The following is a 24,004-nucleotide window of genomic DNA, read 5'->3' on the forward strand; positions in this document are numbered from 1 at the left end:
TAAAAGCAATGGTTAATAGCATTAAATAAACATTTTTCATTACGTCTCTTCGTAACTGAATGATCTTTTATTTTATGATAAAAGAAATAGGATAATATAAAAATACAAGCGATGATATAACACACAATTTTTTTCTTATATAGTTTAACTAAACAGACTAACTTTATCGGTTTATACTGAAAGAAATGTCATGAAAGTAATTGCGCGTGCACTTAAAGCTTATATCAAACGATATGACGCAGAAAATTATAATCATAAGAAATCATAAGGCATTACAGTATACTTTTCAATTATTATAAAGATAAAAACTGAGGATATTAGCAGAAAGATATCGCTGCTTATCTATGGATGGAGTAATGAAATAGACTACACAAGATTCAACTTCACATGTGTTAATGTTATTTATTAACTTAGTTTCACATACAATATTATGCGTGAACGATCAAACATTGTATAAACAAAATTTACAAAATAAAGTATAAGTCTTTACAGCTAAAAGCTACTAGAGTAGTAGTGGATCACATAGCTTCATACTTTTTCTCGGACTCAGCAAATATTGCTTCCCGAGACTATTTCCTTTTTTACTTTGAATTCTATCTCTCATGTTGTGTGTGTATGTGTGTGTATGTATATATATATATATGTATATTTATATTTATATATTTGCATTCATATTTATATTTATATATTTATATATTTATATATATTCATATTTATATATTTATATATAAATATTATGCCAAGTATTATATATAAATAAGGTAGTTTTTGCTAATTTCTCCTAGCACTGGAATTATGGGAGGGAAATCGGGGGAATGAGGAGTTTCTCTCATCATACATAAGTATATTACATTCATTTAGATTTAACGATCTCTCTCTCTCTCTCTCTCTCTCTCTCTCTCGCTCACTCTCTTGTTCTCTCCTCTATCTTGTAAATATAAAATTATCATCTCTTATTGTAATACCACTGACAGTTGATATATAATACGTATTACATATCTGCAATAATATTCATATTATACATCGAAAGTGCATTCACATTTTTCTCCTAAATTTGTTAACTGCTAATGCGATCACGATAAGTCGTTTGTCCCTACTAGTAAAACAGTTTCATCCCTTTTGCTTTTCTCTTTCTTTTATTTGGTGCCACTCGCAATCATGTTCGCTCGCTAAAAGGATTCCGTTTCTCGTTTGTTTCTTCTCGATTCTCTCACACATGCACACTCCTCCGTTATATACACTTTTGCGCGCACATGCACACTGTACATTCCGTTACAGGGGATAAAAGTGGCCTGTATGCACCGTTTCTTCGTTATATCTCTCTCAAAACACAACAAGCGAACGAGACGCTCCGTAAATACTCTACTTTTGATAAATAATAATAGCAATAAATATCTGCCGAAAACCTCGTGAATCTCACTCACGTTCCAATAACTATCGGTATATAATTCTCCAAAAAAGATTTACCGCGCACGCCTAATAGTTGTCCGTTCGATTAAACCATCGCCAATAATCTTTTTAATCTAATTCTTCGTCCAGTCGGCGCGACACAACGCATACGCCCTTTAACGATGTAGGCCCTTCGTTAAATTCATGCTGTCGAGCTGAGCTAGCGAGAAAAGAATTTTATCTGCAAAAAATCTACTTTTTTTACTTAACTTTACACGAATAATAATAATAATGATTTTATGCGAAGAATCAAAGTTTGAATAAATGGATTAGCACGTTAAAGACAAATGCATATAGTCGTAGCATAAGATACTAGATTGAAAAATGATTTCTTTGTAATTTTTCTTTCACACATACAGTATTATATAAAGTATAAAAAAAACATGACATATATTAAATGTCTCACTTACATCACGTAATTACCCGTAAGAAATTTTTTTTAAGCTCTGTACAAATATTCTTTTCTTCCTCCTCGCAATATTTCAAACAATCCAAACTACGAAAATTTCGATGTTGATGTTAAGATTATATAATACTCTCAATTTGTCCAACTCGACAGCTCACATATTAATTAATACCATTCGCCGACATTCGCATCAGCATTAAACAATCCTGTTCATCGTCTATCAATCATACAACATAATTATCAGTAATGGGGAGGTGGGCGCGTACATATGTGTGTATATATATATATATATTTACAATATCATGGAAAATGTACAAAGGACATCGGCACTACAGTATATATTCTCGTTTTTTTTAAGACGTTTGATTCTTGCGTATATGTCACTGAGGTAAAAGTTTTCACTGGTTTTTAAGCTACAATCACTCTCGCATTGGACGCTTGGGAGAGTGAAGGGACAAGTACTCTCGGCAAGCTGGTTTTCACATCAATCCCAGAGGAGAAAAACTAGCGAAGACCTATACGTTAAATTGAGAGCCAGTTTTATAAAAGTCAACATCGATCGAACTGAAAAATTACAGCAGAAATACATTTTGTTGATTACTTTCATATTTCAGACAAATATTTATTGAGTAGAAATGTAGTAACTTGTTGCATGATTGCATTTCTCAAAAACTATTACCATATATTTATTGTTAAATAATTAACAATTAAACATTGTTAAATAATTAATAATTAAACATTGTTAAATAATGAAAAAAATTTCATATTATGAAGAGTAATCAAATTGTTTAAAAATTAGAAATAATTAATTAGCAAAATTATTTCCATTTGAATTTTAAGTTAAATGGATTCGTATGCAAATCAGCTCTGAAACTTTCTTGTTCAGTCAACTTTTCCAAAAGTGACCCTCAATTATTCTCTCCGAGACAAAGAAAATTGAATAAAATTATTAGTATCTTAACGTTAAACGGTCCCGTTGTGTGTACAGTGACGCCAGCCATTCTTCGATTTTTTCTATTATCTTATTTTTTCTTCATTTTCGTATAGTACATTTTACCGAAAACGTGCTGATTTCGAAAAATTGTCGTTCGCGGCTGGTGTGATATGTCTTTCGCCATTCATTAAATAAAACGTTGCGTTGCGATGTGCAACGCTTCTTGGTCACGATGAAATGCCACGAATCGCGGGAAGCGAGAGATAACTTTATTCATAAGTTAAGAGCGATTCTCCTCTGTCGAAGATTTCTTTGACATTGTGAAACTTAGCGAGTAATATGTGATATCGCGAGCTTTTGATTTACTTTGATATATAATTGTCCTTAAGTAGAGACGCGCACACGGCTTGATTAGGACTTTGTTTGCGGAAAGATCCTTCACGAAAGGATCGTGATATCAACTCGCAGATATCCGGTCACATCAAGCAGTTGCCTTTTGATATAGAGCAGTTCCGATTTAATCTCAGAGCACAAACCTATGTTTACGGATTCGCGTTTCTGCGCATATTTAACACGTTTCCTGCCAAGTTTTAAGTAGTTGTCATTTTCAGCATGTGTACCAAAAACGTTATAGAGTTTGATAAATATGTAAAACTTATCTATTTTTATACTTTTTGAGCTGGAAATTAATTTTTTTAGCAGAGTAAATAGTGAAACTAACAAACATGATCATGAAGCATATAATAGTGATACGAAGAAAAAAATTATTTTCTTACATTTTATTTACCAATGATAAAAATATCAGTTGACCTGAAAATGAGTTTCAGTGTATACCGAAAATGATATACGCGGTAGGGAACGTGTTAAATGTTTCCCCGTGAATTCGTTACTTCGTCGATTGTTCTTATACATCCGCGCTGCATTCGTCATTAATGCACGACGATTATCGTTACGGTTGACATATATTTACAGGCATAATATAACATTAAAAAATCTGTGCGGACCCGTTTCGTAGTTAAGTATTATGCAGCTGATACTGTCGTGACGTTTCTTAACGCCGATCAGGATCAAGATTCAGGATGCGCGGGTGCGTTCGTTCAAGGAAATGAAAAAACCACGAGTCGCGAAAAAACGTGAATCAAGAATCACGCGATGTGTTTTGATACTTGCATCTTCTTTATTGTCTATCATACGTTTTCGAAAGCTATCTCGAAAATGCAGATGTGAAGTTGAGATTTTTATCGCAGCTTCGAGTCTGCCGTTCCTCGTGAACGATCACTATATCATTCCTGAAATTAGAATTGAATCCCAACACGTTTAATGTAACACTCGTTTGCACTTTGAAGAAGTATATTTGCCACTCCGATGCGTCATGCTGTGCGATCAAGATACTAATTACCGAATTTCTTAAGGGGAAACGTAAAGACAAAACGTCCTTTTTAATGAATTTCAAATCAATGACAAATTTTAAGTTTTACCACAAAATTTCATCGTTTTTATTTCATCGTCAGCACTATGTGATTTTTTTAGCAATCTAAAGATCTAGAGATTTGTTATTCGATCCAAAGAATCTGGATGAATTTAAAACGACGATAAAAATCAATTGCTCATGTGTACCCGTTAAAAATTTGGAAATCGCAAATCTGTTTCTGCAGCGGTTTCCAGATTGCTTCGCTATTGTATACAAAATCGACCCGTGAATTATTCAGTCGTAGCGTGTTCCACGTCTATGTTATTAGAGAAACACCGTTAAAAAAATGATCGCGCAGGTCAAAAGCATCCTGCGGGACACATGTAGATTTAAAATGCTTCAACGAGCTTGTGTGGCGCGACGTTGTCGCGATAAAACAAGCATTCACGTTCCGTGTATAGCCGTCTAAAACAATGCATTACTCTCTAGGGGTAGTATGTAGGGGTAGTAATGAAGGTTCGTTCGCAAAAATATTTTTTTAAAACTATACACGTCTGCTTACGATCGCCTAAAATATGTTGGTGCGAGTATAGTATTTTCAGGAATCATTCCGGCGTCTCCGAACATCGGCGCGCCGATGATAAACGTGATTTCCCTTCTGTCAGTTGAAAAACGCCTATGGAAAATTATCACTCCCGTCTTCTTACTCTCTGTACGTGGTTACATACATATATGTAGGGTATAAATAATCTAAGAACGCATGCTATGTGTAGGCCTGTTCCGTATAATAATAAATCGGCCATAGTATATATATTTCTTGCGTTTTATATCCCTCTTTCTCTCTCTTTCTCTCGCTATTGATTATGCAATTACAGTTTTACATGCCCGATCGCATTGTCCTATTAAGTGTAAATACAATCATCGCAAACAGAAGCACCGAAGTTGTTGTAACGAATGTTATGATCGTTTAGGCTTTACCGGTAAATTTACGAGAAAGAAAACGATAGTAAAATGCTATTTATAGTGTTACGTATGAGACCGTTGTACAAAACGGCTGTACATTTAGCATCGCGTTCCCATGGCCATCGTTTCCGCATTCAGAGAATCGAGAAACGCGTTTTCGGTTTAATAGATCATAGACGAGCGTTTTGATTATGTCATCAGGAGACGCTTCTCATATAATCATACGATACTATGAGCGTCTTGAAGCGTATCGATTAAGCTGCATGACAGGAAAAAAGCTTGAACGTTTTCATGTAGGGTCTTTTACTCGGAGATAAATCCTCTTAACAATTCTGGAAAATCCTGACTGTCCGAATGCAAGTCACAGCGCGAGCGCCAAGATTTAATATGCGTTATACACTCGAGATGATTCCTACACAACGGCCTTTATTATAGCCGCGTTAATGTGATCGTAGCATCACGTATTTCTGCATCAACAGATCTTATGAATCTCTCGCCGTCGGAATCACAATAAAATCCACATTGGTTGCACCAAATTATATCGCTATTGTGTCGCGATCGCTCTTAATGCAAGTTATCAGTTCAAGCAAACGAAAGTGTGTGTCGATCGATAATTTATGAGGAAAGGACGTGTACTTTGTAAATTTATTAATAATTTATTAAACTGAAGCTGACTAATTACATTTCTGCGCGAAGATCTTCCTGCGGACCTCGCGATTTATGACAGATGTGAGTCGTCGATTTTCAGGACGTTCGCACTAACACGCTAAACGACCGCGATCGACGCGGATCACCGGCATTGTTTCTGTTCGGCTTTGGCATGGTCCACGGTGGCCACGACTCTCTTCGACGACCTCTTAGCCTCCGACTTGCCAGCGCTGCTGATGCCCTTCGAGCTGGTTGCCGGCGACGTCACCTTCGATGATTTTTTGATATCTTTCTGGTCGCTGGAGGCCTCCGTCATCTTGTCCAGTTCCGCCATCGCCTCTTGTATCGCGTTTTCCAATTGCATATTCAATTTACGACTTCTAGAAAAATAGGGGAAGAACGAGAAAATCGTACAGTTAGTACAGAGGTGATTACCAGCGATCCGCTGTGTGCGATTCGATCATTTAGAACAACAGTAAAATGGTCTAGAAGCTAACACAATCGCGACTAAAAGGCCAAGTATCAATGAATGGCGATGTTGGGATACACTAATATTAACGTGTATTATAATAATTTCTTGCTGAAAAGAAAACAAAATAATTTACAGAAATATTAGATCTTTTCTTCAATCGAGAAAGATACGGATTGTTAATGCAGAATGTTTTTAATACACATCTGCACGATCGCCTATCGTCGCGTGTTATAGCAACTGGGATTACATGTTTAATGTAGAATAAAAAGAAAAGGGAATGAGAAGAAAGATGGCTGAGATTGAAGTAGAACCACTTAATATATTAATGTCTAAGCACGTAAGAGTATCAATATCCTTTTAGCGTTAACGAGAATTTATATTGAACCGCAGCTACGCAATAAGCTACGCAGGGTAGATTTAATTGGCTGTTGGCTTACTAATAGATGCTATACAATTACGTTCATCGACAGTAAGAGCTCTCCAGTCCAACGAGAGGGAAGATTATCGCTATTAGAAACGAATTTATTAATAACTGAGATACACGTTCGTGTATCTATATCTATTCTATCTTTTAATAATACGATCCAAGTGAGAATATCTTGTGATCTGTCTCGCGTAACGCTTATCTCACTCTTCGTTCATTACTTCCTTTCAAAATATACAATCGCGCTTAATTAAAATTTAATAAAAAATTCATATACCATTGTATGCGATCTCTAAAATAAAATAAAGTAATGCAACTCTACTTTTTAATATTTAATAATGCTAAAGAAAAGTAGGAATTAACGTATCTGTGTTGCGCGCGGTTCCAAAATCGAATGCCGGTCGAGAAAAAAATTTGGGCACGTAAATACTCAGGCACATCTCCCGTTCTATTTCCCTCTCAACTTTTGCATCAACGCGAAATCTATCGAAGCAAGACATCTATAAGAGGCTCTCATCTTTCGACAGTTCATCCCCGTCGGGGTGAGTGACTCACTTCCTAAATTTTTTACGGGCACGATGGTGCGCCTCGAGGCCTTCGGAGAGGGATTTGAGGGCCTTGACATCAACTTGGGTGCGACCGCCCCCGCCCCCGTACCACCGGACCCAAACCATCATAGAACCCGGGGGGCCCAGCGACTCGACTTTCCCCGGCCAGGCCGGACTTCCTCTTGCTGCGCCCCACACTAGGTCACCGACCATCAGTTTCCATTGGTTTCCGTCGTCTACGTCCTTTGTCTCAGCTACTGAGGGTTTCAAAGAAGGTACGATATTTTTCAGAGATTCGCAATCTCGGCTAAATTTCGCGTGATTTAAGTAATATAAAAAAGCCCATCTCCGAGAATATACTTTTGTACAGATATATTAGATTGGAGAAATTATCGCAGAGTGTAAACGAGATAATTTTCAGGAATCGCACAGTACACACTGATTTATTAATAAAACATCAATTAATAGAATTGCAAATATTTTTAATTAGAAAAGAATTTCACGTTTCCTTCCTCGTTACCGCAAATCTAATTATTTTATTACTCATTATTACTCATTAGTTTTGATAAACTTGATATATTTTTCATCACACACATAATTTATCTTCTTTACAAATTTTAGACAGAAAACGAATGAACTTTGTTCAATGTACATAAAAAGTATAACAATATAATGTAAAGCGTTTAATTTATAATACGCGCCAAGAAATAAATTTGACATAAATATTTGCAAATTTGCAATTACCGAAACCATTTCAGCTTAATTACTTTACGAAACACGTGTATATAAAAATACACGACATATATCGTGACACAACGCTGCGTAACTTCTATCTGATATATTTGTATCGATCTCGATTAAGATGTGCAAACGCATAAAACAGCAAAACGTTCCGGTGTGCTTATGCTGCGTGTCGCAGAGAGATGTTCGAAACTGATGGTTCAACCGCTACTCGTCCAATCGTAACAATGTGCTTTTTGCTCGCATGTGTGCTCGTTAAAAAATGATTAGTAGCTTCATTCAATGGTGGTAGGCGAGATCAGAGGCAGAATGAAATATCAGATGGTTCGGACACATGCAATGATTTTTGCCAATATGAATATTACCCGTTCCAAATTTCCTTCTCCACAGTAAAAAAAAAAAACTATACATAAGCATTTATGAGAACTCATAATGTGTATTTATATTTCGCAGAAAAAACCAGATTTTACGGTTTTGATAAATTACAAAAATCGATTTTTCTATTAATGTTAGTTCTCTGACGTGGAAACAAGAAAAATATAAAGCTTATACAATAATCCATTCAGTTCTGAATGTGATCGCATTAAATATAACGGAACAATTGCATTTACCGCGCCGTTTCAGATATGTAATCCAACTTTATACACCATTGTTAATGCTGTGTATTTTCATGTGCCATTATTATGCTGCAAACGCACTTCAATTTCAATCCGCTGCGGAATAATTCGGAAAAAAATCCGATCTCCGTCGTCGGGAATATGCACATGCTGTACGTAAAGTATGAGGATGTATATGTACAAGGTACGTCGCAATAACACACGGTAGTGAGCCACACCCCTTCCGAAATGAACATATGATTCAAGCCCCTCGGCCACTCGGATGAGAATGTAATTGCAGGGGTATTAACAAACCTGACAGCCAATTAGTAAACGCAAAAAAGAAACCGCCGAGGACATTATTTACAAATGTCAGAACAGTTATTTCTTCACTTCCGCAAGCGACGCTGGAGACTCGTACACGATGATGAACGATTGTTTTAATATTAGTGCCACTTACCTGCTGTCCTCGATTTCTCGTTAACATAATTAATAAGGCGACGTTACAACGAATGAGTTGCTATTATAGATCGATACGGAAAATTCGGTTTGCATAAAATATTATGCATCCTTCCGAATATAAAATCTCGATATTAAGAGAGAAGCAATCTTCCTTGACCCAGCTCCTCGTCCAATTTGAGCGGAACGCGAGAATTTCGAATAAAAAGCGAAACAAGCTGCTATCAAAGCAATTGCAATGCAGCACGCATTTCACCATGCAACTACACTGACAAGCATGCATGAGCGGAATGAATAAACTGATTGAATGAATAAAGGATTATGAAAAGGAAATGGTGACATGGTGGAGATTATGATTGAAGCAGCAAGCCGAGTTAGATAATGCCAATGATAGATTAGACAGTTTGATGCCAATGATAGACAAGTGTTACGAGCACTTTATTTATTTTTCTATATTACAGACGATTTAACGATTGAAAGAGAAATTATCATTTGAAAAGCATTCTTAATAATAAAATTCATACAATAATTATACAGTGAGTAACTGAAAACATCTTTTTTTTATTTCGTAAACGATTAAAAGATAATACGAATAAATTGATGATTGATAAATAAAATGATTGATGTTTTACATTTCTCACTGTCACGCAAAGAGCAACTATTAAACATCCTACTGAAGAAACCTTCTACGACATGTTATATTAAAATCTCAACTTACCTAATGAACTAACGGTTACATTAAATTATGAGATATGTAATATGTAAATTAATATTCACAATTCGCCAAAATATCGATTTTAAATATATTATTCATTAAAAATTTTTTAAATTTTTATGTATATATTAATTTTATAAATCTCCATGGTATTTTTTCTCTCATATTTCCTCGATTATCGTGAAAGTTTCTTCGTAGAATATTTTTACTACTACAAGCGGGAATACTTTGACTACTCGTGTACAATTAACGTCTAAGAGTACCATACAATACTGACCATCTTGGTCTTCATGCAGAGTAGAATGCATGGAATGGATGGAGTCCAGCTTTCGCTTGATTCCGCGGCCGAGGGCATGTTCCCTGCCCTCGCACCTCACCGTGCTCACCACACCTTCGGCTTGCTTCAACGTCTCTGACGTATAGATCTGTCAAATACAACTCGATCAACTCAGGCACAAGCCTACCAATCGCATGCTAATATCATTTCAATGTATCAAAGTGCCGACGTATCATCTTTATCTTATTTAAATCCCGTTTCACGATCCACAATGATTTTATGGCATCTCCCGACCGAGCATAGGAGACAGGAGCGCTTCTGCAAAATTTAATTTAAATTTGCCAAAGTGGAAATAATGTGAAAATAAGAAAAAATAAAATTAAAAAGAAAGAAAGAGATCAGTGATAAGATTTAAAATTTTTAATACTTCAACCGACGTCTCCCATGCTTTTTTAATGCAAAACTCGCGCGACAAATTTGGTTTAATTTGCATGCAAACAATAATGATACCAAAAGAGACAAACTCAAACTCTGCTTACGCATGCTTACGTTGCAAGGTATTTTTTCATCAGGTGAATGTTCAAAATCACATAATTTTTATCAGAAGAATATTGCTCAGTAAAAATTTATTTTTTTCCGCTAATATATAAAAATGATTGATTTCCTGATTAATCCGATCAACACACGATTAATAATACAATTACATTATTGCCATGTACGATTTAAATAATAACGCTACGAATAAACGTATGCGTATGCGCTCTCACGCCACAGGGTGCGAATGTAAAAATTATTAAATATACAAATTAATTACAAACTTAATATTATATAGAATGTAATCGATAAATCGCAACCTAATAATGCCACTGATGCCTACTTCATTTTCATTTATAAAATTAATTAATTTTACAACCCGCGCGCGAAAAGAAATCTACGATTACTCGTCGTCGGACGATGAATCACTTTCCTCAGCATCGTCGTCTTCTTGCGCATATACGAACTGATTATAGACATATGGATTAATGTAGGCTTGCTTACTAGGTGTGTAATTAACAACAGCAATGCCATTAGGATCAGATCTATAATTATACAAATGCGGATAAATACCGGACGGCGTAATGCCAACGTTGACGAATTTTTGCGGATAGCCGCCGACATTTTGCGAACAATATGAAACACCGGTGTTATGACGCTCCAATAATTTCTCTTCGGAATTTTGATCGACCTCGTCTTGCTCCATGACATGCTGCACGATTTGACTACCGACACGATTACTATCGGCGCATGATTTGTCGTCGAATTTGTTATTAACTTGCGGCAACATGGTATAATGAGCATGATCTGGCACTAGGGCTTGCTGTCGATAAACGTTCGCATTAGGGACATAGTGCTGGCCATGATAGAGGATAGGCTGATAATGACCGTGACTTATGATCGATAACGGATTGACCTCGATCTCCGAATAGGAAACGTCCGTCATTTCTTTACTGACGCTTAGCTGATCTTCCACGGTAGAGTGGTCCATTGTGTCTGAATTAATGGAATGATTTGGTGATGAAGTGTCCATATACTCCTGTGAGTCAGCGTATGTGTTTTCTGGGTGTGTCGTATCGGCTGGCTGGTGCATGTCTATTACAGTTAGATGACGGTTGACCTGCTCTATGTGGGTACCAACCTGGATCCCAGTGGTTACCGTCGACTCCACATAGGTTTTTCCGTGCAAACTTGGTTGATTCAACGTGATCTCCTTGGTAGCGATACTCTGCATTCTCCAATCCTCTGATGCCACCTGTGCGTCGCCCGAATCCGGTTCGCTGCTCGACACGCAATGAACCATAGGCTGAAAAGAAATTGCACACGGCATGATAATAGTGTGTGATGAACATTGTGTTATTCTTCGATCATAAGATCATCAAAAGAGGATTTCAGATGAGTTTCAAACTGAATATTATTTATCATTATAAAAATATATAGCATTGTTATAAAAACATGAATAATAGCAACATGTGGAGATATTTTCTACGCATTTATTTTTATGATAAGAAGATATATATATATATATATATCAAAAAACTAAATAGATATTTTTATGCTCCAAATTATTTTTTACCGTAGACGACGAATGATGTCTGGCGGTGATTGGAGGCGCCGGTGAGGCTGCACCATGCGTAGTAGTATCCACGGCCGGGCTGTTGGACCTTTGACTGTTCCCTGGACTATGAGTGGTCGTATCGGGTGGTGATCCTTGCCGCATCATTGCCGATTGTGCCACGTTCGTCTGATTTCCGGCGGTTTGCGTCGAAACGGAGTGCCTTGCCATAAGTGGACTATGCTGCTCGTTTTGCTGGGCCGCTTTATCCACAACGGTCGTATTGCTACTAGTAAGCACGTACTGCTGCTGCTCGACGTTCTGATCGGATGGTGAATTTACATCGCTTTTAGGAGACGATGACACCGCTTTTCCCTGAATCATGCCAGAGCTCAGAATATACGACTGATTGTGATCGAGGTTTAAGGAAGGATCGACAGTTTGCCCGCCGTTAGAAGCTGCGTTTTGAAAATTTGGTATCTGATTATTCGAGACCATGGTCGTCTGCTGCTGCACAATCGTTGTGTTCTGCTGGACAAAGGTTGTGTTCTGTTGATTCGATGCAGAGGAGACGGCAATATTTTGAGCGGTTGCACAAGGTACCATCAGCGTTTGCCCGTTCATTTGTATGAACTCCTGTTGACCCTGCATGTTCGGCCTCACTTGCGAAGTGTTGAACGTTACTTGCTGATTCGGACTCACGTTCGCCACTATCGGGCTCAGCTGATTTCCGAAAGACGTTGTTCCGTTCACTAGAAACTGACCGCTGTTTGGTGAGAGAAATTGCGCTCCCGGACTGTGCTGCTGAATGATTTTGCCACTGGTTGCCTGTGGTGTACGTATCACCATTCCGGCTGGACCGGCAGCTAGTATGCTTTGACTCGGATTGAATATACCGCCATGACTCTGCACTGGCGTGAGCACATTCTGGCCGTTGACATTCTGTATCTGCAGCTGCATTCCAATGTTACCCGTATCCTGTAGCAATGTGGCCGTTCCATCAGCGGACATGACCATGCTGCCCAAACCGGGCACAATAAACTGCTGGATGGTAGGGAAATTCTGCACCATTCCAGTTGCACCGTTCAACAAATTGACTGGTTGGAGAAGATTTATTTGTTGAGCCGGTTGTGGATTCGTAATTATCTGTTGAGCATTGAATTGCGCGGACGCAGCGCCAGTCTGACCATTCATGACCAATTGCGCCGGCGCTCCGCCTTTGCCCGGCACGATGGTTAGCGCCTGAAGCATGGGCCCACCTATGCTCTGCGCCTGGAAGTTTTGTTGGGCAAAGTTCGACTGCGACTGCATAAGCATACCGGCATTCTGCTGAGACGAGGCGATGTGCAGCATCGACGCCACGGTTTGCGGATTGGTTTTTCGTTTTTTGTACGCCTTTTTCTTGGTCATCCCCGACTCTGGTGACAGTAGTGCCGGCTGCCGATTCACCGTCATGCCTTGATTGGCACCGACAGTCCTGGACACATCCTGGTTCGCATCAAGGATTGATTGGGTGTTCTGTATAACGTTTCCGGTAGCGACCGTCAAATGTGGTATCTGTACATTCTGACTTATACCGTCCATCGTCATCACACCAGGCTGGATCAACACTGGAGTCTGGATAGTGTTAACGAGTACCGTGGGTTGTCCTATCACTTGCTGAGCTACACCCACCGCGGGAATGACTTGACTAACAGCTCCAGTCACGCTGGTAACCATTGGCGAGACCGATAGCGGTGGCATAGAATTGGCGTTGGAGATGATTTTTGGTGGTGGAGGCGCCATCACGCCGTTAATAGCCGATCCGGTACTCGCCATTATGAGCTGACCGCCACTAGACACCAATATATGACCAGGTGGCAATGTTGACCCAGCAGGATGCTTCAATATACCACCAGAAGTGAGGACATTATGAACTTGAACGTTTGCTTGAGGATGGTGCTGCTGCTGTTGATGTTGATGTTGCTGCTGCTGCTGCTGCTGCTGCTGTTGGTGCTGCTGTTGCTGCTGAGTTTGTGGCTGCATCGATGAGTTCGCGTTCGCTTGAGGTACTTGTATGCTGCTAACGACGCTCTGAACCATTTCGAGTGGAGATTTGGACACACTCATAGTCGAAGATTGACTATGTGGCGCGGTCGAATGAGTGGTAATCGGAGTACCAGATATATTTGTCAATGCTGTAGATTGTGGCTGATGTTGCGGTTTATTCGGCAAGAGATTAGGTATCGCGGGATTTAGTATCGCAGATGGTGTGTTTATAGAAACAGTCGCGGTATTCGCTCTGCCGGCTAAGACAGAGGTGATCGTATTACTACTGACTGTATGGCCACTTGCCATGGTCGTTATCACGGATGATGTTCCGCTGAAGGTGTTCATAGGTATCCTGGAAACGGCATTAACAGTATGCGGATGAGGTTGATATCCGTCCAACGAATTTTGCTTCGTCGTTATTTGTCGTTTCACTTGCGATGTTAAATTGTCCGATGCCGATGAAGACGTTTGTGACGGCGAGGTGCTAGGTGGAATTCCGCTGGAACTCATTGTAGCGGAACTGGGAGTGTCAGATCTTTGTTCCTGGATACTACCACTGATTAAGGACTGCGATGGTTGCTGTTGCGCTTGTGGAGTTAGGGTCTGTGGTGGCATTTGCCCCGATACGTGCGAATGAGGTGTTGGTGGTTGCGAATAACTATGTGGCGTTGCAGGCTGCGACGAAATGAGGCTTTGTGGTGTTGCCGGTTGCGAGATTCCGGGTGTCGAGGCTGCCGGTGTATCCGAATTGGCTGGACTACTCGTACCGATTGGAGACCCATGACTTGTACTCACAGTACCACCTTGTATCGGTCTAGAGTCAACCTGTTGCTGGTTATTCGTTTGATATCGCTCACCAAATGTTGACGAGGTAACAGGATCCTCACGCTGATCCGTGTGCATCAGGTACTGCCGCTGCATCTGCTGCTTATACTGATCCTGAATGTAGGATTGAGTGTCGGCACTGGTGACACACCCTTGACATGGGCTACTCTCGGAATCAGTGCCGCTGTTGCTCGACGTTGGCGTCATACTACTGTGTACAACAACCGGCGATGTCGCATGATTTTTTACAGAAGCGAATGACGATGTACTCGTGGGACTGGCGATAGAGGAAGGCTTTGGTTGAGAAAGATAGGCAGCGTTGTTAGGCACGTGCATGCCATGACTGGTCTGAGGCGACGATTTGGGATTATTATTTAACATGCCCACTTGAGAGCTACTAACACCAGTTTGCCTCGATATTGTGCTGTTCAGCAGCGCCGTCTGCTGGGCGAGGTATCCGCTAGGATCCTCTAGGAACGAAGGACCGCTGCTATTGAATGTCGAACCTATCTGTCCATTATTCTGCTGATTCTTTTCACTAAACTCGTCTACCGGACTCGGCACCGAGTGCTCTAACCCATTGTTCGTTCTCGACGATTCCGCGACACCGTGCTGACGTTGTTTCTTTACTATTATCTTATTCGGCTTCGCCTTCTTCCGCGCGGCCTCATCCGTCCAGGTGGAAGCCTGTGGAATGTGATGATGAAGTGGTGGCACGCGATCGAACGAGTTGCAGGTAATGTTCTGTACCGTGACCAGGGACGGTTGATGGGATACGGCCGCAGTGCGATTCTGCTGCCACGGTGGTGTTCTGTTATTGAAATGCATATTGCCGGGTTGCCCGTTTGGTCCCATACCAGATTGCTGCGCCTCGACGGCGTGGCTGGCGTTCGGGCTTCTTCCCGTATGATTGGACAGAACAAATTGCTGTTGATGTCCCATCTTGGCGTCTGTATTCGCTCCTTTAGAAGGATCGAAACTGCGTACGGGATATTGTACTTGATTTTGCGCGTACATTCGCTGAACATTTTCATGGGGATTATTCGGCAATCCACCATTCTGAACCACGTGGTGTCGTTGCATCGAATGATTATGTAACAGGAGTTGTTGTTGTTGCTGCTGTTGTTGCTGCTGCTGCTGCTGTTGTTGTTGCTGCTGCTGCTGCTGCTGTTGTTGTAATTGTTTCGCATTTAAATCTTCGTCAGTGATTGATGGTGTTCGATTATGTCTGTTTTGCATATCGGTAGCATTCATGTTGGTCATCACAGTTGAACCAGTCTGTTGTTGCATGACATCCACGGAATGATGGTTTAGTTGATTCTGATACTGCGGCTGAATGCACACTTGTGATATCTGTTGTTGATGCTGTTGTTGCTGTTGCTGCTGCTGTTGTTGTTGTAGCTGCTGTTGAATTTGCATTTGGAAATGATCTGCCGGCTGGGACTGCATGACGTGTTGATTCTGTTGCGATTGTTGCGGTTGCATTTGATGCTGATGAAGTTGATGTAATTGTGGATGGAGGGAGGTTTGATTTGGCATTTGCGACGACTGCATATGATGGACATAATTTTCTGTCGGATGCTGAGCATTGTAATTTGCCGATTGTGACTGATCCATTTCTTGTGCCAAATGCTGCTGTTGTTGAATGTTATGTTTTTGGATTTGCTGTAAATGTAACTGCTGTTGTTGCTGCTGCTGCTGTTGCTGCTGCTGTTGTTGCATTACGTGTAAAGGCTGCTGATTAATGTAATGAGGCGTTTGCTGTTGCGTTAATTGATTTACCACGGTATTTTGATGCTGCTGTTGCTCTTGTTGTTGCTGTTGTTGAAGTATTTGCATCTGTTGCAATTGCTGTTGATGCGATAATAGCTGCTGTGGCTGCTGCTGTTGTTGCGAAATATGCTGCTGAATGAGTTGTTGCTGTTGCTGCTGCTGCTGTTGTTGCTGTAAAATCAATTGTTGATGCTGCTGCTGTAAAAGCTGTTGCTGCTGTTGAGTCATATTATTGAAATTTGTACTCTGCTGATTCATAATCAGCGGATTGCCCATCAGCATGCCCGACATATTATGTTGATTTAATCGCTGTTGAGAATTTCTTGCGCAACTGTTCACGTCATGATTTTGAGAAGGTGAATTTAAAGACTGATGACAGACTTGTTGGCCATTTTGTTGGACTTGAAGATTCGGGATCGCGATTGGCCATACCTGCAAATCAAACAATTATACGTAAACACATAAATATATAGAATAAAATATAAAGAGCGAGAGCGAAAGCGAGAGAGGGAGCAAAACATTCAGGACATCTACCTAGGAAATCATTTTGAAACGGCAACTATACATTACAGAATAATAAATACATTATATGTCGCTTACAACATGACGCAAACTATACGTACGCAAAAACATAATTTTCAATCTGAGAAAGTGAATCCGATAATTTGTGATTCAATTAAAACTAAAAACTCAATTACCTGCGATCCATTAGGCACCGGTGAACCTTGAACTCCAGATGCCGCGACCGCAGCAATAGCTCTCTCCCGTTGTGCCAGAAGTTGCGAAACCGAGACGCCGGAATAAATGCCACCTATACCGCCTAGTTTCCTCTTCTTCTTCTTGCTGAGACCATCTGCGCACGCCAATAAAGTATCTCTTAATAAACCAGAATCGGAATCCAATTATCTTCGATTCGCCGGCATCTACTTGAAATTGAATCGACAAAGGTTTTCACCGTTCGTAGCGCGATTGCGGAGGACGATAAGTCCCTGGTGTAGTAGAAATTAAAATACTACTTATTCGCCGTAACCCCGCGCTGCCGGCTTTCTCGCTTATTATTCAGGCGACGTTCCAAGCTTCTTAATGAAGCAAATGTTCCATTTGAAATCCCGCCGCAAGGTTAAATCGTATTTAGCCCGACATTTCCGTGCTTTACCTCTCCGCTTTATAAAACGTCTCTCTCTCTCTCTCTCTCTTGGCCAGTATCATTCCGGAAAATATGCTTTGCGAAATAAATACATCGCCGGTGAATTCAAGGCGTAATGCCGTGTTTAAAAAAATGTAATTTTGTAACGTGCGATTAATATTAAACATCTCTAATTTTTACAAAAATGAGTACAGTTGAACGAATATAATCGCAATTACAAGTACACTTATAAAATATTTCTAACTTGTATAAAAGGCATATGGTATAAATAAGAAAGTAAGATAATAGTAAATATTAAATATGTTTGTAATATTTCTGCTGTTATTCGTGTATCCAATAAGAAAGAACCGCAAGGACCATCGACACTTTCAAATTGCCATGATTTACGCAAACGTGTTGGAAAGACGGAGGGATAAGATTTTCAACGAGGCGACAGGCTAAGGGGATCTTTTATCTGTAAGCCTACGGAGAATAATTATCCGCCGTGCACGTCGATTGGCGCGCAAGAAGGAGGGCAGATAATTCTCGGCGACGAGGGAAAAGCATGAAAGCGTCGAGAAGCGAAAGCAAGAGGAGAGGGTGCGCGTAGTAATGAATCTACGGTGGCAGTAAGGCAACTTGTCCGTCCTGACGACGGCAGTTTAACCCGATTTCCATGGCGGGGGACGGAAGATTTGCGTAAAATCTTTGGATCCATTTTGTGGCTTCCGGGGTTTTCGTGTGAACGCGTAAAGTCTCCCCCGCGCCCACTTGGAATGCCTGCAGTCAATGGCTCGAGCAATAAACGTTCTCGTCGTTAAACTCGATGAAAGAGGGCGACGTAGTAATTGGAAGATATAGTTCATCGTTTGTGGCTGTCTTCAACCACGGTATTCAGTTAAGTACGGGATGTTCGCCGTCGATTTGCTCGTAATAAATGATCGCTCGAAACTCAATTTTATGTAAACATTATTTTAGCAAGCAAATTACCCAGTTTCCATTGGATAATTGACCAATGAAAACTCGAATTTAGAATCGTTAAACATGATACAACTTACTATCAATCACGATGCAGTAAAAAAAACGTAATACAGATCAAGTTCGAGATTGCACTTACTAAAACGTTTCGGATGGCTCTATAAGCAAATGCATTATACACGAAATCGAGAAACGTCATATATGCAACAAAAGAATCTTCTAAATCTTTATTCAAATTTATAAAACGAAGTGATTTCTGATAACGATCAATTACAGCAATAAAAAACGTTAGCTTGCGCTCAGTGCTGAACACTTTTCTACTGTTCGAGCTAAAAGCCAAACACACCTATGAGGATGACATTCGTAATCTCTCGGGCTAGATTCACTCTCCGTCAATCTCACTAACGCAGCATCATCGAGGATGAAGGCTGGTGGCATCGTCGGCTCTTCGGTTACGTCTGTTGTCAAGCACCTCGACGAGTGACGCGAGTTGACGTTCGAGTTCGAGCGGTTTCGAGTGACTTCTTTCAAAAGTACGAGCATGAAAACCGTGCCGTTATGTTACGTCGAAGCGTTGATGCGGACTGTGCGGAGCGGATTAAAATGCGCTTGCGCGACCAACGGAAGCGAGGATGACCTGGGCGAAGAACAGAGACAAGAACAAGAACCTTCCACCGAGGGAACGAACGTCACTTTCGGGGCAGGCGCAAGAATCACAACCGGACACAGCCGTTGGACCGCTAGGGTGGCCGCTTTCCTCCTTCCTCCTCGGCACTCGCCCTCTTCATGCGCGCGAGCGTAACTCGCTTCTCGCACGAAATTAACCCTTATCAACTCCCGTGTCTACCACTATCCTCTTCCACAACCCCAACGAGTACACAGTTCGGTTTCTTTCATCCCCTTCTTCCCTTGTATTCACCACCTTCGCTATCGCAGCCATACGGATGTTGCGATACGTCGTCATGCTCGACATCGTCGTCGTCGTCGTCGTGGCTGGCAGCGAAGGGAGAGCGGATTCTTTCCTCCTCCCGGGACTTTATTGATCGCCGCTGCGATAAGAAGACACGAGCCGGCCGATTGGTCTGGGGATACGACCGTGTCGGACCGACACGCCGTGATCTCCCCGCAACAAACGTGGACAGGGATCTGTTCCTCTCTTAATGCAATCGGACTAATTCTGATTAATCCATCCCTCGTCTCGGCTACTGTCCGAGATAGTGTCTCTAGACCTCTAATAATACTGATTTTGCATAATCGAGTAACGAAATACAATAGAATGTTATAGTTTCGTATTTCACGCATCATGGATATATATGACGAATATATTATGCGAAGGTCTGTTATTTTGTCTGACCATATAATCTCTCAAATTATGTGTATCTCGTTAAGCGGAATTTTCCCTCTTCTATGCGAATCCAATCGCATTTATTTTTCTTACCGCGCCCTGTCTGCTTTCTTAAGAAGATTATTTTTTCCAACAGCATCCTAGCGTAAATACACCGTCAAGAAAAAACGGCTTAATAAAGCCGACCGGTAGGTGGTAGACTTAATCTGTTTGTGCGATGCAACGTGCTCAATAGGGTACGAAAACAAGCATCCCCTTGTGCGACCGAACCCGCAGAGGAATTTTAAAAGTTCGCCACCTGTAACGAAATCCGGTAGTCGGTAGTTCGCACGAGGGTGAATTCGGGTTCGCCGCCTGTAAAATCGCTTCTCACTACTCTCGGGATGTCGCTGTAACTGCCACGCGCTACATGGAGGACAAAAGTGATCGATCGAGCTCCAAGGGAAACTGTTTACGGGGAGAATTGTTTGGCACGACAAAGGATCACGTAAACCGCGCCCCAGATTTGGATTCACGTATTATACCAGCAATTCAATAATTGCAGGACGCGTTTGTGATTCTCATCGAAACTATCGAAACTATCGATCGCTCCAATCGGATAATGAAATCAGACTAATTACCTTAATTAACTTCTGAGCACTACATTTTCCTAGCACATATGGAGGCATCTCGTTTAACCAGTTATTCGGTGTTATCTGAATTATTCAAGCAACACTATCTTGAACTAGTAAAAAGTACTTGAAATTGCAGCAGCAAATTACATACTTAATTAATATTCACAAATTGCTCTTTTAAGAATTTTATTTAATATTCATATAACCAAATAAAAAGAATGAGATATATATTCCACAGAAGTTAGCTGAACAGAGATATGACGCAACGATATGCGAGTAACATATTACTAGACTTTTACATCACGGCGAGCTGCTTCGGATAATATAATTTGCGCTTTGCTCCGGTGACCGATAAAACCGAAAAGGTTTAATTATCGGTAATTCACCGTACGTATAAGCGAGGACTCTTCCCCCTACGCGCAGCCAGCAAAGTCAAACTGAAAATCAGAAAGAAAAGAGGAATTAAATCGGCTTCCAACGGGGAGGAGCGAACGCATTATGAAAAACTCGGAGCTCTACGTTTGACGATAAAGATTCATTCGAGCCTCTCTCCACTTATTCCCTGTGCCTGGCATTCGTTCTCCCCCTCTGTTGCGGGGTGTCTGTTTGCGCGAGCAAGCTCCGACAGCACGATGGAGAGAAGGTCGGAGGGAAAAAGCGAGAATTCCTCCTCCCTTCCGCGACCGGCGTGTCGTTTTATATCACCGGAGAATTGGAATCGAAGCGGCACGGGCGCACGTCGATGTTAAAACGACCCTATAAAGTCCCATAAAAACACTGCCACCGACACGTATGCGTACTCTGCCTCGTACCCGGCGGCCGTAAAGCCACGTTAAGCTTCAGCCTCAGATTTCCGGGCGCGAGCGCGTACCAGCCGCGATGCCGCGCGCTGCGCAAAGCGGAACGCATCATCACGCTAATCTATTTACGAGCTAACGTGGCGAATCGATTCATTTCTGTTGCTGCCGTCGAACCTGTTCGCAGTAGCTATACGAAATCTCATTCCCTCCCTGCCGGGCTCTCGGAAAACCGAACGAGGAAGTGCGTTATACCTTGTAAATAGAATGCCCGTTAAAACGCGCAGTTACGATGGTCGACGTGAAAGTTTAATAACCGTCGGTCACGCCAACGCGATCGCACCCGCCTCTCAATCTACGAGCGGATTATAATTTCTAGCAATTTGGGATACAAGTGTGGGGGCGCACTGGGAACGCGGCCACTGCCGCCGCCGCGTCCTGCAACAGCCGCTTAATTAACGGCGCGGAAGTAAGGAAAAAAAAGAGGAGAGAGCGAGAGGGGGTGAGAGGGAAAGGAGCAACTGCGGGACCGGGAATACGTCGGTTATGGGATTTGGTAATGAAATTCGGTGGAGTTTGGCGGCTACGGTGATACATCATTCCACCCCGCCTGGCACCCCCACCTCGCCTTTCGCCACGAGTTTCTCTCGAGCTTTAATGCCAACGTGGCGATCGAAGAAAGGACGATCCTGAACTGCGTGAGCGATAGAGGGGATGAAGGGATGGTGAACCGACTTCGCTAATGCCGCAATTTCGTCGTCCTTCTTCCACCGTCGACTTTTTTCCCTAATGATCACGGCTCACTCGACGGGGTGGAAAAAACTTTTGGTCTTCCTCCAATAAAAGTTGGCACGTGTTCCCGCGCGACGGTGAATAAACGTCTCGGCGATTATGGCGCCGGTTCGACGTCCGACTTGACAGAAAACTTTGTTAATACGACGGATCGATGGAGAAAGTTCCGCGGACGCGTGTGCGAGAGGGAGTGGGTGCGCGCGCGATGAAGTTTGGCCATCGAAGTCGTCGGGATTATGGAAACGCGCGCCGAGAGTAGACGGATCTTGATTCTGATCGATCGCGGGATAATTTATCATCTAGAATGCTGGAAAGCCGAGGAGTGAGATGCAATAACAGAGTTAATGCTTATTCAATAAGACGCGTCGATTCACTACGTAGAAAAATCCTCGATTTCTCCCTCGTTTCGAAACTTGTTTTATCTGCGTTTATTTTTAGCAAAACTATATAAAAGCTCTTCACAAATATTTGTTCCTTTATACTTCTGAATTTTGTTTAGCTTGTACCTACGTTGAACTCGTTATACTCGGACAATTATTCGACTTTTTGTTACAATTGATTATTCAATTATTGCACTCACTCGGAATTTCGAGTCGATCGACTGTCCGAATAATCAGGTCGTTCTCGCATGCTTACCTTTTCTGGTTTTATCCGACGACGTGGGCGAGTCGGCGTTCGCGTGAATCGAGGCCGTCGTCGGGCCAGAAGATAAAGTCGACGATGAGACCGCCGGCGTACAGGACGCAACAGGACTGGCGGCCGCGGTCGGCAGCAAAAGTTTCCTCTTATGGTTGCAGAGCTTGGTCATCTCCCGCGTCTTGCCCTGATCCGGGCTCCAAGGTCGTGTCGCAACCTGAAACAAGAACGTGCACGCTCGTTATTCGTCTGATCGTATCGCAACCGGTACGGTGAACTTAACGAGCTAACTTTGAATCATTTCAAACATATGACGAAGGAAGATTTCAAATCACTTTGAACATCGTCGGAAACTTAGGAATCCCTGAAAAGTTTGAGAAAAATCTAAAGCAGCGTTACCATTAGGAAACTTGAAAGTCTGAAAAATGTTGAGGGTGCTAAAAATCTTAAAAGTCTCAAACTGATATAATTAATAATATCAGTATCAATTGACACTAGCATCAGTAAGAATTCATCACACAATTGCAATCACTTTGTGCAGAATTTTATTGTTTCCTAGGATCTGCATACACCCTTTTGCGCAAAAAATATTTTTAGATCTCGTCTGATTTCGCGGAGACATAATTAGGAAGACATAATTAAGGTCGACACGTGTGAAAGGCGGCGGAGCGAGGCGAGAGAAGAACCCGAACAGAACAGAAAAAGAATCTGAGAGAATTGACGGTCCCAGTCTGACCGATGCTCATGAATCTCATGATCGATGCGCGACGCCGCGAGCGGAGTTAAAACGCGTCCGAGGTGGAAGGCCGCAGGCCGATGCCCGTAATGGCCGTGCGCGGGCTTCGCCGTGTTACGTGTCAGCTCAGTAGACGTTCCGCGGCGATTTACGGCCGCAAACACGCTGCCATTACAGCCGTACCGTAAATAAGATAATGCCACTTGATACATAAGACGC

General features: G+C 41.5%; 1 protein-coding gene across 3 annotated transcripts in view; it reads right to left on the reverse strand.

Moving 5' to 3' along the window:
• Nucleotides 1-376: 376 nt before the first annotated feature.
• Nucleotides 377-24,004, reverse strand: part of LOC105277415 — a 205,561-nt gene continuing 181,933 nt past the window's right edge. Inside the window, exons 3-9 of one of the 3 annotated variants that reach the window (XM_011335762.2) lie at nt 23,050-23,266; nt 17,460-17,614; nt 12,154-17,193; nt 11,719-11,883; nt 10,044-10,191; nt 7,263-7,509; nt 377-6,191 (exon numbers count right to left, since the gene is read on the reverse strand). In XM_011335762.2, the coding sequence (XP_011334064.1) occupies nt 5,954-6,191; nt 7,263-7,509; nt 10,044-10,191; nt 11,719-11,883; nt 12,154-17,193; nt 17,460-17,614; nt 23,050-23,266 (6,210 nt within the window). In that variant the 3' untranslated portion in view covers nt 377-5,953. Of the gene's footprint in view, nt 6,192-7,262; nt 7,513-10,043; nt 10,192-11,718; nt 11,884-12,153; nt 17,194-17,459; nt 17,615-23,049; nt 23,267-24,004 lie in introns of all 3 variants that reach the window. The other 2 variants (XM_011335761.2, XM_011335764.2) reach the window with 2 other exon arrangements.

This window comes from Ooceraea biroi, chromosome 3, assembly GCF_003672135.1.
Source record: "Ooceraea biroi isolate clonal line C1 chromosome 3, Obir_v5.4, whole genome shotgun sequence".
Classification (NCBI taxonomy): Eukaryota; Metazoa; Arthropoda; class Insecta; order Hymenoptera; family Formicidae; genus Ooceraea; species Ooceraea biroi.